The sequence below is a fragment of the Chlorocebus sabaeus genome, chromosome 25 (assembly GCF_047675955.1).
Source record: "Chlorocebus sabaeus isolate Y175 chromosome 25, mChlSab1.0.hap1, whole genome shotgun sequence".
NCBI lineage: Eukaryota > Metazoa > Chordata > Mammalia > Primates > Cercopithecidae > Chlorocebus > Chlorocebus sabaeus.
Window position 1 is genome coordinate 31,886,947 of NC_132928.1, and position 15,942 is coordinate 31,902,888.

At 32.8% G+C, this 15,942-nt stretch overlaps 1 protein-coding gene across 8 annotated transcripts in view; it reads left to right on the forward strand.

Moving 5' to 3' along the window:
• The window catches only part of DENND1B (DENN domain containing 1B), a 277,082-nt gene that overhangs the window by 50,461 nt on the left and 210,679 nt on the right, over positions 1 to 15,942 (forward strand). For all 8 annotated transcript variants that reach the window (XM_073011651.1, XM_007989064.3, XM_037985771.2 and 5 more), the window contains exon 3: positions 12,356 to 12,399. In XM_073011651.1, the coding sequence (XP_072867752.1) occupies positions 12,356 to 12,399 (44 nt within the window). The remainder of the gene's footprint in view (positions 1 to 12,355; positions 12,400 to 15,942) is intronic.

Sequence of the window (15,942 nt, forward strand, 5' to 3'; positions counted from 1 at the left end):
TGCTGTTTTGGTTACTGTAGCCTTGTAATAATTCCCAGTAACTTGAGAATTTTATGTTTTCTTTTCTTTTTTTTTTCTTAAGACAGAGTCTCGCTCTGTCTCCCAGGCTGGAGTGCAGTGGCGCGATCTTGGCTCACTGCAAGCTCTGCCTTGTGGGTTCACGCCATTCTCCTGCCTCAGCCTCCCAAGTAGCTGAGACTATAGGCGCCCACCACCACGCCTGGCTAATTTTTTGTATTTTTAGTAGAGACAGGGTTTCACTGTGTTAGCCAGGATGGTCTCAATCTCCTGACCTCATGATCTGCCCTCCTTGGCCTCCCAAAGTGTTGGGATTATAGGTGTGAGCCACCGTGCCTGACGATAATTATATGTTTTAAGAAAAATGGGTGAAAATTACTGTCAGACTTAATTATTAGTAAGCATGTTCACACTAATCGTTTTCTGCCCCTTCAAGGAAATGATTCTTTTTGCCAATATCACAGTGTTGTATTTACCAGTCATAATATTGACCTCAAAGATTAATGATATTTACCCATTATTAGTTTAAGAAAATTCTGGATACCATCAGGGAAGATTTTAGAAATAAAACAACATATTTAATTAGAAACAGGATAAAATATTCACATCTCTACTTTCATTTGCTTTTCATTCTTCATCAAGAGAGACCCGAGAACTGAAATGTAATAGCTGTGTTGTGTTCATTTTATTATTGTAGTTTTATGTTAACAAGTTTTTTAGTTTTTACTGTGAACATTTGGAAGGTGTTCCCCACAAGTCCTTAGGTTTCTCTAACATGAAGGTATAGATGACATCACATCACATTGATATTTAGATTCAGTTTTTTTCCAGCTTGATAACCTCTGTCTGAGTACCTTCTGGGTCTTGATTCCATTTTGAGGTATTCATTCTCTTTTACTATTTCTGTGACCTTCCAGGGATATCTCATAAGTACTGAGGAATTGCTTGTCTACCTTAACTACTGTGCTTCATGCCTTTGCTCTTAATGTCCCACTGCAATTATTTCCATATCACTGATGTAATCATTTGTCTAGGCCTTGTTATAGTGTTTCACCTAGTATTATACTTCTGATACTAGTGGGTGCTGACATTGATATTCACCCTCATCTTAGCCCATTGTTTGAAGTATAGCCTATTTTATTATTGCTGCACTTGGCTCCTGGACTGCCATTCATGATGATGTTGTTAGTCACAGGTCTTTGCAGTTTTAATGTCATATGATCCTTCACAGCCTGGGTTGCGGTTCTGCAAAGTGAGTAGGGAGGACTTATCATCTATGTTGAAGTTCTGCAGATTTAGAACTCATTTAGTTGTATAAAACACCATTCTTTCCTTTTCAGAGTATTTACATGCCAGCAAGATCACTGGGTCCGGGTCAGGTTCATGAAACATCCACTATAATGTACTGGGAGAGTTTCCATTGGACTCTTGGACCCTTGTTGCCCTTGCCATGAATTCTGTCTCAGGAGGGTAGATCATCTTGTAAATTTTATGTTATCTGCTTCCTTCCCTGACATTTTACCACAAATTGTGTGTGTATATATATATCTGAGTCATTCATATATATATATATATATATGAATGATATAAGTTCTTTTCCCAAGAGGTTCATTTAAAATATTATCTGTAGTGTCATAAATGGGTTTATTATTTTATTACCTTTCAGCTTATACTCAACACAGAAGCCAGGGTGATCTTGTTAAAATATGTCAGAGCATGTCTCCTCTCTACTCAAATGCTGCTGTAGCTCCCTTTCCCAGAGTGTAAACAGGTTCCTTTTTATCACTCGTAAGGCCCTTTATGTTCTGCTTGTTCCCCTTTAACTCTCTGACCTCACCTTGTCTCATTATTTTCATTTATCACTCTTTTAGATTTCTTTTCAATATGAACAAATATAACTTTTTTTCAAGGCTATAGTCTTTTTCAGGGTTGTATAGTGTTTCGTAGAATAATAATGTTATCATTTTCAAATTGATGGACATATAGATTATCTTTCAAAACTTGGCTAATTGTAAACAGTGCTTCAGTAAACATTGTTTTATATGTATGTTTGCATGCATGAAATATGTAATTTCTTGCATTTTATAAAAAAGGATACTTTCTCTGTTACCATTTCTTTAGCAGCTCCTTTAGAAAGGGTCTATTCGTGGTAAATCTTTCAGTTTTGTCTTTCTGAAAATGTATTTATTTTCCCTACATTGCTGTTTGTGCAGTTTTTGAATATATTATTCCACTGTCTTCTGGCTTCCATTGCTGCTATTGAGAAGTCTGCTGTCGATATAATAATATATGTAGTTTCCTACTTATCTCATTTCTCTCTAGGATGCTTTGAGAGGTATCCATATCTTTTTATACTTTGCCATTTCATTGCGATGCCTCTAGTCATGTCTTTCTTGAGATCTTGCTTGGGTTTGTTATTTCCAAATCTAAAGATTTGTCTTTTATCAGTTTTGGAAAATGAGCCTTTATTTCTTCTAATATTATTTTCTTTCCTCCTCCATTATATACACTCTGGTCTCTTGGTCTGATCTTTTAGAAATTTAAATAGATTTATTTTATTCTGATCTCCATTTTTCTTAACCTATTTTATTTTTCTCATTTATTTTGTCTCTTTATGGCTCAATCTGTTTAATATCATTTGTGTCTGACTTAGTTCTCTATTTCTCTCTTCAGTTTTATATGATGTGCTGTTCTATTCATTGAGCTTTTAATTTCATAGATTATATTTTTATATTTTTAAATGTTCTAGTTTCAAAATTTGCTTGTTCATGTTTTGAATTATTATTTTATTATATAACATTTTAAACATCCTTATATGCTGTTTCAGGTAATTTTAATATCTGAAGCTGTGAGGGAGGAACAAAACAAATTAGTATCTTAATTCCATTCTTTGTGTCTGATGGTTATAATCACAGGTATTTAGATTTTCTGTAGTAATTTTGAATTACACATTTATGTTAGGCAAGACCTAAGTTGAGTGTTTCTTCTTCAAGAGGGCATTTGTACTTTCCTTTTGTCATGTGCCTGAGGTGCCATCTCTTTGGGGTGACAGGATCCATTCCTAGGCTTTGTAGATACAAAGATAAATAAGAGTTACTGCATTTACAGTAAGTTTCTTAGTGACTTTATTATATTCATTAGAATCTTAAGTTTATTCCACCTTTACTTTTATTCTAACTTGAAAGTATCCTGAAAGAAAGGTCATGCGTGGTTTAATTTGGTTCTTTAATGATTTGTTTTAATGTATTTTTCATTTTAAAATTAATTTAAAAATATTTTTAGTAGTTTTTCTTGATGTAGCTTACACATGTTTTCTTTGTTAGTGAACTTTAAGTCATTTTGTAGTTAGTATGATTCTATTCATGAATTTTAGCTTATTCCCAAATCACTGAAACTGTGTCTGTTATATCCAGGAGTGTTAGAAGTCTCCTGTACTTTAGACCATCTTTATATCAAACAAGAAAGCTTTGAAGCATTTGCACATCTACCCAAAATTACTTTTTGGTGTAATGTGAACATTATTTTAAATGTCATGAATAAAACAAAGCTGTTTTATGAGCAGTTCAGTTAATTTTACATTCTGAATTTTCACATTAAGACTGTTTTTTGAAAATGTTTTGCTTCAAAGAGTTAAGTATAATGAGTGTTGTGAATAAAAATACATGCCTTCTTTCTATTTAACCATATACTTGGTTTTTTATAATTTTTTATAAAGAAAAATTATAAAGAATTATAAAAAATGACAGTCTCATGCTAACTTAAAGCATGGCCTCTTACCTTCTTTCCTCCTTAAAGGAATCATAATAAAAGCTATTGCTTTAGGATATGATCGTAAAGCAACTTTAAGATCTTAGCTGACTCAAAGGTAGATTAGGTTCTGTATGACAGATCATCTTTCTACAAGCAACCTATTAAATTTTTTTCCCTGTGTTCTTGTAAAAACGTTTGTGTTTGCTTTTAATGATTAGTATCTGAAAAATGTCAAAACATTGATTCTCAGTTGTAAGTTCCTTGTCATAGATTAATCAAGATTGAACATCTGTGGTACAGCATTTCTTTCCCTTTTTTGTTGTTGATTTTTTTTTTAAACTCTCATGAAGGGCCCTTGGGACAGATGGCCCCTCACTGTTGATGGTTCGATTACCATGATCACCCACAGCTTCAGAGGAGTGCGAAGAAAAGAAATTGCTTTCTTTGTCAAGGTGTTTTCAATTCAATTCTCACCCATTAGCCCTGTTTGGTTAAGTTTGGAATTACTCTATCAGGTGATTGATGAGGGTTTTCATTTTATTATAATAGGTCCTGTTTAAAAGAAATGGATGTAGCAAAATGATGTATCTAACATGTTATAAGTTATATTTTCTTAAGGTTCTTTGAAGTTCCATTTTCATTACCTTAGTTAGAATTTGCTAATATTTGCTCAAAAAAGAGCTTCCTTGTTTTAAGTTGTGATGCTGATTTTACATCTTTCTAGAAATGTTAGAAAGATTAGAATTGTTCGTTATCCAAATTGTTTTTTAAGGTTTGAGTTTCAAAAACACCACAATTATTTTAAAGTGCTAGTTTGATTTTCCAGGATGGCTTATTAGAATGAAGATAATCACAATGGATTATTACATTAAATTTTATTTCCGCCATTGCTTATGTGCATTTTTAGAGTGGCAAACAAATGGACATATTTTCAAAATTGCTTACTTTTAATTTTAAATGTATGCATTATGTAAAACAACAAATAGAAGTGTGATCTCTATTTTTGCAAGTGATTATAAAGTAAAAGATCTTAAAATAATATTTTCATTTCTGTGAGGTTTTTATATGTATGAATCAAACTTACATGATTCAATGAAAAATTATTTTAATTTCAGATTGAGTAGGTATTGAATTGAGTATTATTAGTAATTAATCTCCTTTTCTAGGTTTCTTCACATACAAATTTCCAAGTATTATTTAAAGGAAGTCTGTAAGATTTAGGCCATTGTTTTACAAAATACTTAAATATTTGGCTTGGTGAGAACGTCTTCCTATAGATAACTAAGAAACTTTTTAGACTTGTGGATGTTCTTTAAATTACTGTCTAATGAATGAACAGCAAAATCAAAGACCAACCAAGTATAGCAAATTGCAGCAGCATAGTTTAGAAAGGATGTTATATAAGAAGCAAGGATACCTGAATCCTGGTCTTGACTTCAATAGTTACTAGCTCTAGACACAGGATACAGTATAACTTTGGGTGATTAAAAAAAAAAAGAATATTTAATGTCCTTTCTCATTCAGAAAATACAAAGTTTCTATCCATATATAATGAACCTTTTCTTGAAATACCAAATAAGTAAATAAAAGAGGCCTTATTATTATTATTATTATTTTGCATTCACAGATAGTCTTTCTGTTGTTCATATTGGAACTAATTGCTTAAATTTATGAAAGAAAGCATTGTAAGACAGCACAGCAAGAAAAATTTTCTCACATATCTGAGTTGGAAAAGTACAAAAGGACATATATCTTGTTTAGGTATGGACTACCAGTATGTATATATACAGCATACAGCATATAAAGTTAGAGGGAATTATAGGCAGTGTATCTTGTGTACACGTAAATATAGTCCTCCATAATTGTTCCTTAAATCATATGGTTCCAGTGTCACGAAACACTCAGTTTTGAAATAAAATTCTTTTCCTTGGGATATGGAAATGGAATTATAGTCTCAGTAGTATTTACTGGCATAGAAAAGGTTTTAAAAACATTTTGGTGGTATTTTTCTTGCTAAAATTATTTTCTGCTCTAAGTGGCATAGTTGATGTTTCTAGCCCTATGAAGTTAAATTTGTTGTCATATCAAGTATATATGTAATAAAGGAAAATATAAATTATTTATTGTCATATTTTAAAGGATATTTATAATAAATATTAAATATCTTAACATGTGTCACATAATGCTTATCATTGTGAGAGATACATAGTCCATGCTCTTAGTTCTCAAAGTGTGTTCCTGAGACCAGTAACATCAGTATCACCTGAGAGCTTGTTAGAAATGCAGTTTCTCAGGCCCACCTCAGAAGTTTTATGTATGGGACCCAGCAATTTGTTTGTCTAGATGTTTTTGTTAAAGTTCGAGAACTACTGAATTAGACCTTTAAGAAGATGCTAAAATTAAATATTATCATCTATAGGTTAACTTCAGAATAATTTGTACAGACATCTGCTTATATATGTTTTATCAAGATTAGATGTAGTCTGAATTTAAGACCTACCAGCAACGAATTTGTTTTTATTTTCACTGTTGCTTATAGTCTTAAGGTTTATAATACAGTCTATCATACTATTCTTGTTTGAGTGGATCATTGAAGCTTTTTATTACTGCTTTTTCAAAATAAGTGATATTTCTATCAGTGCAGTAAATCTGTGTTTTGCTCGAGTCTGTGCCAAGGAAAAATGGCAAAAGTGTTGGTCTTCTGGATCTCTGGCTTCACCAAAGTAATTTGTGGCCCTAAAGATTGAGTGAATTACTTCCTTAAACCCCCCCCTTTTTTTTTTCCCCAGTCAGGCTGAATATAAAATTATAATAAGTCTGAGTGTGTTGGCTCACACCTGTAATCCTGGCACTTTGGGAGATTGAGGCAGTACGATCACCTTAGCCCATGAGTTCAAGACCAGCCTGGGCAACACAGCAAGACCTGTTCTTTACAAAAAAAAAAAAGAAAATTAGTTGCACATGGTGGCACATGCCTGTAGTCCCAGCTACTTGGGAGACTGAGATGGAAGGGATTGCTTCAGGCCAGGAGAGTGAGGCTGCAGTGAGCCATGCCATGCCACTGTACTCTACCCTGGGTGACAGAGTGAGACCCTGTCTCAAAAAAAAAATTACAATAATTAATGAGTTTGAAAATTATTTTGGCAGATATAATAAAATATAATTTTAACTATACTTATTAAATTACATGCATAACAAACTTTTTCAAAAATACCACGTGTCAAAAAATGTATTTATATAGTACACTTGGATAAATAGATGAGACTCTTTTAACATCAACCTAGAAAGTCTGAGGCAGAAAGAGACAAGGAAGTTGATTTGCTGTTTTTCAAAACCTACTTCTGATCATACACAGAAAGCATTGTGTTATTCATAAGTAGATGACCCAGACTTCAGCTATGTGGTTTCATAATTCTACATATACTTCCATTTATTTATATCATCTTATTTCTGAATCCTACAGTCTTCAGTTATATGTAGCAGACCTTTAACTGAAAATATGCTGTTTTAAAATACATTTGTATGGTTTGGTATAATATAGAATATTAATGGATTTTTAGGAAAATATGACTTCCGTTTTATTAGCTTTAGATACGTAATTCAGATCTGCAGCCACTGTTTTAGATTGTCTTCCCATCCACTTGACTGACAGAAACCTCACCCCGACAGAATCCACCAATTTCGAGAAATCCCACTTTGCTGCCATTAAATGCCATGTTGGATATCTTTCTATATTGAGAACTCAACATTGCCTGAAACGGTTATTTCGTACCTCCTCCTTAAAGTTCCAACAACTTTTTTTTGTGTGTTTTAGCAGAAAGCTTTGCTTTAGAGAACTACCTACTACATAGAAAAATATTAGCAGTTTTTTCACAAAACTCGTATTTTTGCACTACAAATTTACTTGGGTTTATGTCTTTCCACTTCTCTTTTTCCTATAACAATCGAAAACATACTTCAGCTTCTGTCTGAGGCTCCTCTCACTGTCTTGATCTGAATTCCAACTCTTCCTGTCTTCTCAGGGATCTTGTATTCCTTCTTTGCTGGCTCTCTGCTAGCTCATTAATTCCCATAGCCTTTTAAACATGTACAAGTCTGTACCAGTCAAAAGAAAAAAGCAAATGTTTCCAGCTTAATCTTTTTGTCTACCTTTACTTTCCTCTACTTTGTGTATTCCTTCTTAAGCAAATTGCCTCTGTACATACTGCCTCTCTTTCCTCATACTCACTCATTCCATAATCTTAAATCAGCCACCTCTTTCCTACCCTTTCTCTGAGGCTCATCTTACTGTAGTGTTATGTCTTTTAATATAGTTGCCATCCTTCAGTCATCATCTCTCAATGTGTTGCAGCGCTTGTTGGAGGATTTCTTTTAGATATGCCCTCTTCTCTTGACTTTCATAACAGCACACACTCTAGCTGCATTCTCCCTTTCTGGTTGTTTTTTCTCACTTGATTTATACTACTGTCTGCTTCAGTGGCTCCCTTGCTAATCCAGCTTTATCTCTAAACATTCTCTCCCTCTTAGTCTACATTCTAGGTATGTTAGATGTTTTTTTCTGTTTCTAAAAGGTATTCTACTTTCTTTTAACCTTCAAGATGTTATGCATACTGGTTCTTCACTCTAGAATGTTCTCCCCTGCCCACTTTATGGCCCAGATTATCCTTTGCTTGTCTAACTTTCATCAATTTATGTCCTTTCCTTTTGAAGTCTTTTTTTTTTTTTTTTTGAGAGGGAGTCTCGCTCTGTCGCCCAGGCTGGAGTGCAGTGGCCGGATCTCAGCTCACTGCAAGCTCCGCCTCCCGGGTTCAGGCCATTCTCCTGCCTCAGCCTCCAGAGTAGCTGGGACTACAGGGCCCGCCACCTCGCCCGGCTAGTTTTTTGTATTTTTTAGTAGAGACGGGGTTTCACCGTGTTAGCCAGGATGGTCTCGATCTCCTGACCTCGTGATCCGCCCGTCTCGGCCTCCTAAAGTGCTGGGATTACAGGCTTGAGCCACCGCGCCCGGCCCTTTTGAAGTCCTTTAGTGACTCTCTAAATTAGATTTCCTAATTATGTGCTCCTGCAGTACCCCTTCTTCTAGTATCATAAAAATGCATTGTTTTATTACATTATATATTTAGATGCTCATCTTTTCTGTAAGTGGTAGACCCTGTTTTGTTTAGTTGACCATTATGTGTCCACAGGTGAAAGAATAAAAATCATACATTACCAAAAAATCACACATTTTCTTTAATGATTTTTGCTCATTTATATTCAGAAAACATCATTGCTTCATTAGGAACACTTTTTTTTTTTTTACATTTTTAATCCAGTGAATTTTCAAGTTGAGTTCAAATGTTCCTACAGGATCCCTCACTTAAAAGAATATTTTGTACAAAAAACGAAATTGCCCTTTCACGTTTCTCTCTGTGAATGTTGTAGGGCATTGTAAGGCAGGGACTTTTTCTTTTCCTTTAGCACTGCATAGATTTTTGAATGCAATAAATTGAACTTAAATTAGCCACAAAAATGTGTGATTTATTGGAAATTATTTAAAACATGTGCTTCTCACATCTCAATAAAGAAAGCTGTAACTTCAGACATTACCTAGCTACATGAGTAAATAACAATCCTCATTGTTTTGACCTTAGTTTCTTCATACATATTCTTCTATACTGTGGGTATATCAGGTACTGAAACCCATAATCGAGAAAAATACTAATATTATATGTTACACTTTTCCAAAAGTATGTAGTCTGTGAACTGCAATTTTACAAATGCATAAATTTGAAGATACTGTATATTTAATCGTTTTTGAATTCCACAGAATTAAGTAAATATTATCCTTTTGTGCAAATTGGAAATCTTTTACTGCATACTTTTTTTGTAGTATAGTAGAATCTCACTGGTATTCTAAGTTATTTTAATTTTGTTTTCAGTTAAGGACCAGGAAATGTGAGATGTTCGTTTGGGAAAGAAAATATTACTGACTTTATCTTACTTTACATTTTAAAAAAGCCTTAATAGTGAATTTGGAATCCTTATGTTGATGATGTGCAAATCATACTTTAAATATTCATCTTCTAAAGTTACTGATTTAATAAAAATTTGTATTTTTTCTTACTATGCTGTAATATCTGTTATTAAGCTAGGAGATTTAATATGTTTATGTCAAAATCAAGTATTCTTTTTATTTGGTTTCTAAAATGTTGGCAGTAAAGTTTTTTTTTCTTAATTAAGATATGGAGTCTCCTTTGATTTACTGTAGACATTGGAAAAAAGAGAAACACAGTGTATATCAGTCATAACTGGCAACAATGATTCCCACCAGCAGTTCTCATCCTTTCACCCATAAAATCAGCATAAAATTGACCTAACATTGCCAGATCAGATTGAGTATCTGGAAAGTAATCCTCAGGGAACAGAAAATTCAGTCTTTGTGCGTAAAGTTGTTGAATCGGATTATTTTTTTCAGAGCCCTTTTGTTTCTTCCTTTGCAGTACTTCTGAAAAGTTGCTACAAAGATGTGTCAGATGTGGTCTAAATCTAATCACATAGGCAGTAACTAAGTTAATCCATTTCAAAATATGGATGCACATGATTATAATAATTTTTTGAGTGCTGAAGGGTAAAATTCATTTAATGAAAATAGCTGGGATATTTTCTACTTTGTGATTAAACCAATAGATGCAGTTTTCATGTACTTATTTGTTCTCCCTCCGAAAAAACAGAGTGTACAGAAAAAAAAATGGTAGTGAGGAAAAGTCAGGCAGCAAAACATATTTAGGTAAATGCTACAAACACAAGTGCAAACTGTAAGCTATTCGATAACATAAATATCCTTATTTAAGACAGTTGTAAGAAAGTTGTCACAAACATCTTCTCAAATAGTAATTACAAAGTTGAAGTTACTTAAAAGGGATATTTTAAATATTCACATTGAAGCTCTGTAATTTCATTATTCACGAGAAAGAACTGTTCTGTATTTCTGCATGAAGATTTGTTTATGTAGCCATTAGTAATTGTATTACTTTATGAAGATAAAAACTTTCATTTAATGTTTTATGAAAATTCTGTCATACGCCTTTGTTTTATGAGATTCAAATCTTAGCAGCTACCATTTTGGTAAAACTGCCATATAAATATATGTCTATTTTTTTAACTGGGAACATAATTATCCACAAGACATTTATGTTTGAGTGTTTTTAGGTGATATGTAATACATTCCACATTTATTTTAGAAATGTATACATTTTGTTTTATATGAGATATAATCATTTAATATTACCTTCATAAATTTGTAACGTATTATTCTTATATAAGATGTTTTAAATTATTGATTTTTATTATTTATATGGAAACTTTTTAGTCCTTAATAAATAAAAAGTTTAATTGTCGAAAACTTACTTTTTTCTTTTTAATTTAAAATACCTGAAAAACTTCTGTGGAACTTAAGTATAAACACAAGAGGAGCCAGCTCATGCTAAAAATGTTGCTAGAAATTTATTGAGTTTTGGAATTAAAAGTTTTGAAATATATATGTATATATACTTAGATCGTATTTTTTAGAAAATGGTATGAAGTATTGGAAATAATGGAATCAGGCTGTAAGTTTTCACTGATTGGTACATGAAGTGTTGTCTTTGAGCCACAAGTCTTTTTACTTGGCGTGGAGTTCAAACCCTGTCATATGGGTGGTACTTGTTACTCATATTAGTCTTATCTTGGGCTTTCAAGTTTTGTTTTGTCCAGAAGAAATAGTCCATTATTCACTGTCCCTTTAAAACACATTTGAAGTGTTCAGAAGTTTATTTTTGACAGAATTAAACCATAAGTATATGACTAAAATATTTATTAGTGCTTACTAAACTAAGATATTAGCATTTTATTGTGTTAAGTAGAAGAGAAATACTGTGAGAAACAAAGAAAATGAGAAACAGGTGTGAATATTTGTAAGACAATATTGGTTTATATATATTAATTACTAGATAAAACATGTTAGAAAAATTTCTGTGAAATGCCCTGCAAATATCAATTGTATTTTAAATGAGCTGCTTTACATCTACTTACCAACTTACCTATTACTGCAAATGTGAGATTTAAAAACTGATAGAAGGCAAATATTATTACAGTTTTTGTAAATCTTAATTGGAATTTTAAATGGATATTTAAGGTGTATTTTGGTATAGTCTCTGAGGGCTATATTTTATTACATACTTGATACATTTGTATTTTTCTTTTCAAAGTAATACCAGTATTTTAAAAGTGTAGTTAAAACAGAAAATTCAAAGTTTAAAATCTTAAAATCTAAGATATGTAAAAAAAAAGTGAGTTACTAAAAGAAATACAGTAATGATTTTTAATAACCTGACCAAATTTTTAATATCATTTATTTCTATTTGAAGGTCATTACATTTCTTAAAAAGTCAAAATATTTAATTATAGGAAGGAAAAGAAGTGAATGTCATCAACTATAAATGTTTAAAGAAAAATTTAAATGTTGTAATTAAAGTAGCTTTGACAATTTTAAGAGTGCTTAACCAAGACTGTTTCTTTAAATGTGTTATTTTGCTGCTGTTTAATTATACATGTCAATTATTTACAGATCCTGTGGTATTGTGGAAATTCCCAGAGGACTTTGGAGACCAGGTTGGTACCACGTAATTAAAAAAAAAAATTGAGGTATTATGATTGTTGCTACTATTACTGCTGCTGTTGCTAGTGTAACTACTAGCAAACATGGATTGCTAAAATTATTTTCTCTTGATCAACTGTGAGAAAAAAATGCATGTGTGCAGAATATATGGAAGAATCTTTTAAAGTTACCAAGTAGATGGGTGATGAAGAAGTCCTTATGCTGAAACTCATAGGGACTAGATGTTTAAACTTTCAACATATTTTATACTTGTTTAATTTATCTATATATCTTTGAAAACATTAAAAACAATAAAAGGTTGACAATGTGAAATCTTTGTTAAATATACTCTTATTATTTCTGTGTACTTAGAAATAAGTGTTACTGCCATAAATAAGTGATCTGTTCTCTCCTTGTGACAGTAATATCTGAGTCATTTACATATGGAAGTTGAATTATCACTATTTTTTCATTTTAAAGTAGTTTTTACCTATAGCTTTACTTTCTTTAAAAAATATATCATGCAAGACAACTAGATGAATTTATTCCATTTGCATTTTATATTAGTCTTCTGTAGTTCCTCAAATATTTAGTATGACCAAAATGATGAAGTAATTTTATATGATATATGTAAATAGAAAAATCATTTAAACTTTGTTATAGATTTAGCATTTTGATGTTGCTTTATATATAATATACAGTAAACAATACAGATTTAAGGATTTTTTTGCCAATTATTTTTTTGCTTTTCTAAAAATTGACACGGCCGGGCGCAGTGGCTCACGCCTGTAATCCTAGCGCATTGGGAGGCTGAGGCGGGCAGATCATGAGGTCAGGAGTTTGAGACCAGCCTCACCAACATGGTGAAACCCCATCTCTACTATAAATACAAAACATAGCTGGGTGTGATGGCGTGTGCCTGTAATCTCAGCTACTGGCGAGGCTGAGGCAGGAGAATCACTTGAACCTGGGAAGCAGAGGTTGCAGTGAGCCGAGATCGCGCCACTGCACTCCAGCCTGGGTGACAAGAGCAAGACTTTGTCTAAAAAAAAAATAAAATTGACATATTATTCTACACATATATAGGTACACTGTATTTCGATACATGTATACAATATGTAATGATCAAATCAGGGTAATCAGCGTATCCATCACCTCAAACATTTATCATTTCTTTGCACTGGGAATATTCAAAATCTGCTCTTCTAGCTATTTGAAAATATATGATAAATTTTTGTTCATTATAATCACCCTACAGTGTTATAGAACACTAGAACAGTAGTCCTCCTATCTAGCTATCATTTTGTTCCCATTAACTAACCTCCGGCTATCAGCCCCAAACCCCTGCCTGCCCTTCTCAGCCTCTAGTAACCACTCTTCTACTCTACTTCTGTGAGATCAATTTTTTAAGCTTCCAATATGAGTGAGAACATGAGACATTTGTGTTTCTGTGCCTGACTTATTTTACTTAACATAATATCCTCCAAGCCCATCTGTGTTGCCATGAACGACAGGATTTTGTTCTTTTTTTATAGCTGAATAATATTCCATTTTGTATATATACCATATTTTTTAATCCATTCATTTGTTTATAGACACTTAGGTTGATTCCACATCTTGGCTCTTATGAATAGTGCTGCAATAAATATGTATCTCTTTGGCATACTGATTTTCTTTCTTTTGGATATGTACCCAGTTAGGAGTGGGTATATGTCAACTTTCATCTTTGTAAATTGTGAGAACTGCATCTGTGGACTTAAATTATAGTAAGTTTCTGTATTGTGAATTTAACAGTGACAAGATTATCTTATCCCCTTTATTTGAAGACATAAGAAAGGAACTTGCTCATCAGGCATCCAGCAAAGAGTACTTATTTCTATCAGAACTTAAATTTGTATAATAAAAAACCTGGAATAATGTGTGAAGCTAGTAGGACAGAACATAGGGTAAACACTTCAGGATGTTGGGTTGGGCAAAGATTTCATAAAGAAAACCTTAAAAGCACAGGCAAGATAGGAGGACTGGTGTTCTAGTGTTCTATAACACTGTAGGGTGATTATAATTAACAAGAATTTATCATATATTTTCAAATACCTAGAAGAGCACATTTTGAATATTCCCAGTGCAAAGAAATGATAAATGTTTGAGGTGGTGGATATGCTGACTACTCTGATTTGATCATTACATATTGTATACATGTATCGAAATATCACAATGTACCCATATATATGTAGAATTATATGTCAATTTTTTTTTTTTTTTAGACAAAGTCTTGCTCTTGTAACCCAGGCTGGAGTGCAGTGGCACGATCTCGGCTCACTGCAACCTCTGCTTCCCAGGTTCAAGTGATTCTCCTGCCTCAGCCTCGCCAGTAGCTGAGATTACAGGCGCGTGCCACCACACCCGGCTATGTTTTGTATTTTTAGTAGAGACGGAGGTTCACCATGTTGGTGAGGCTGGTCTCGAACTCCTGACCTTGTGTATATAGTGGGATTGCTGGATCATGTGATAGTTCTGTTTTCAGTGTTTTGAGGAACCTCCATACTATTTTTTTGTATAATGGCTATACTAATTTAAGTTCCCACCAACAGTGTATGAGTTCCCCTTTCTCTGCCTCCTTGCCAGCATTTGTTAGTTTTTGTCCCTTTGATAGTAACTATTGTAACTGGGATGAGACGATAGTTCATTTTGGTTTTGATTTGCATTTCCCTGATGATCGGTGAAGTTGAGATTGTTTGATGTGTCTCTTGGCCATTTTTATGTCTTCTTTTGAGAGATATCTATTCATCTCATTTGCCTATTTTAAAATTGTATTATTTGTGTTTTTGCTGTTGTTTGAGTTCCTTGTATATTCTGGAACTTAATAATTTGTCAGATGATTAATTTACATATACATTCTCCCATTCTGTTGGTTGACTCTTCAGTCTGCTGGTTGTTTCTTGTGCTGTGCTGAAGCTTTTTAGTTTTATATCATCTCATTTGCCTATTTTTGTTTCTGTTGCCTGTGCTTTTAAGGTTTTCTTTATGAAATCTTCGCCCAACCCAACATCCTGAAGTGTTTACCCTATGTTTTGTCCTACAGCTTCACACTTTATTCCAGGTTTTTTATTATACAAATTTAAGTTTTGGTAGAAATAAGTACTTTTTGCTGGATGCCTGATGAGCAGGTTCCTTTCTTATGTCTTCAAATAAAGGGGATAAGACAAATCTTGTCACTGTTAAATTCACAATACAGAAACTTACTATAATTTAAGTCCACAGATGCAGTTCTCACAATTTACAAACATGAAAGCTGATAAAAGTATGTGTTTAAAGCAGTTCATTCAGAAATAAGCCTACAGACATGTGATTTTGAATAAACATGAAAGAATACTTTTCTAGATGTGAAAGTCAATCTGAAAGACTTAGAAATTACACTCAAGAAGTCTGATAAATTAGCGTGATAAATATTAATTACATCTAGTACAACCTTTGACCATGGTTTCACATAAAAAGAGGGTATAGAATTATAATTTGATTTTAACTTTTTAGAGAAAGGATAGATTTATAAATATCTT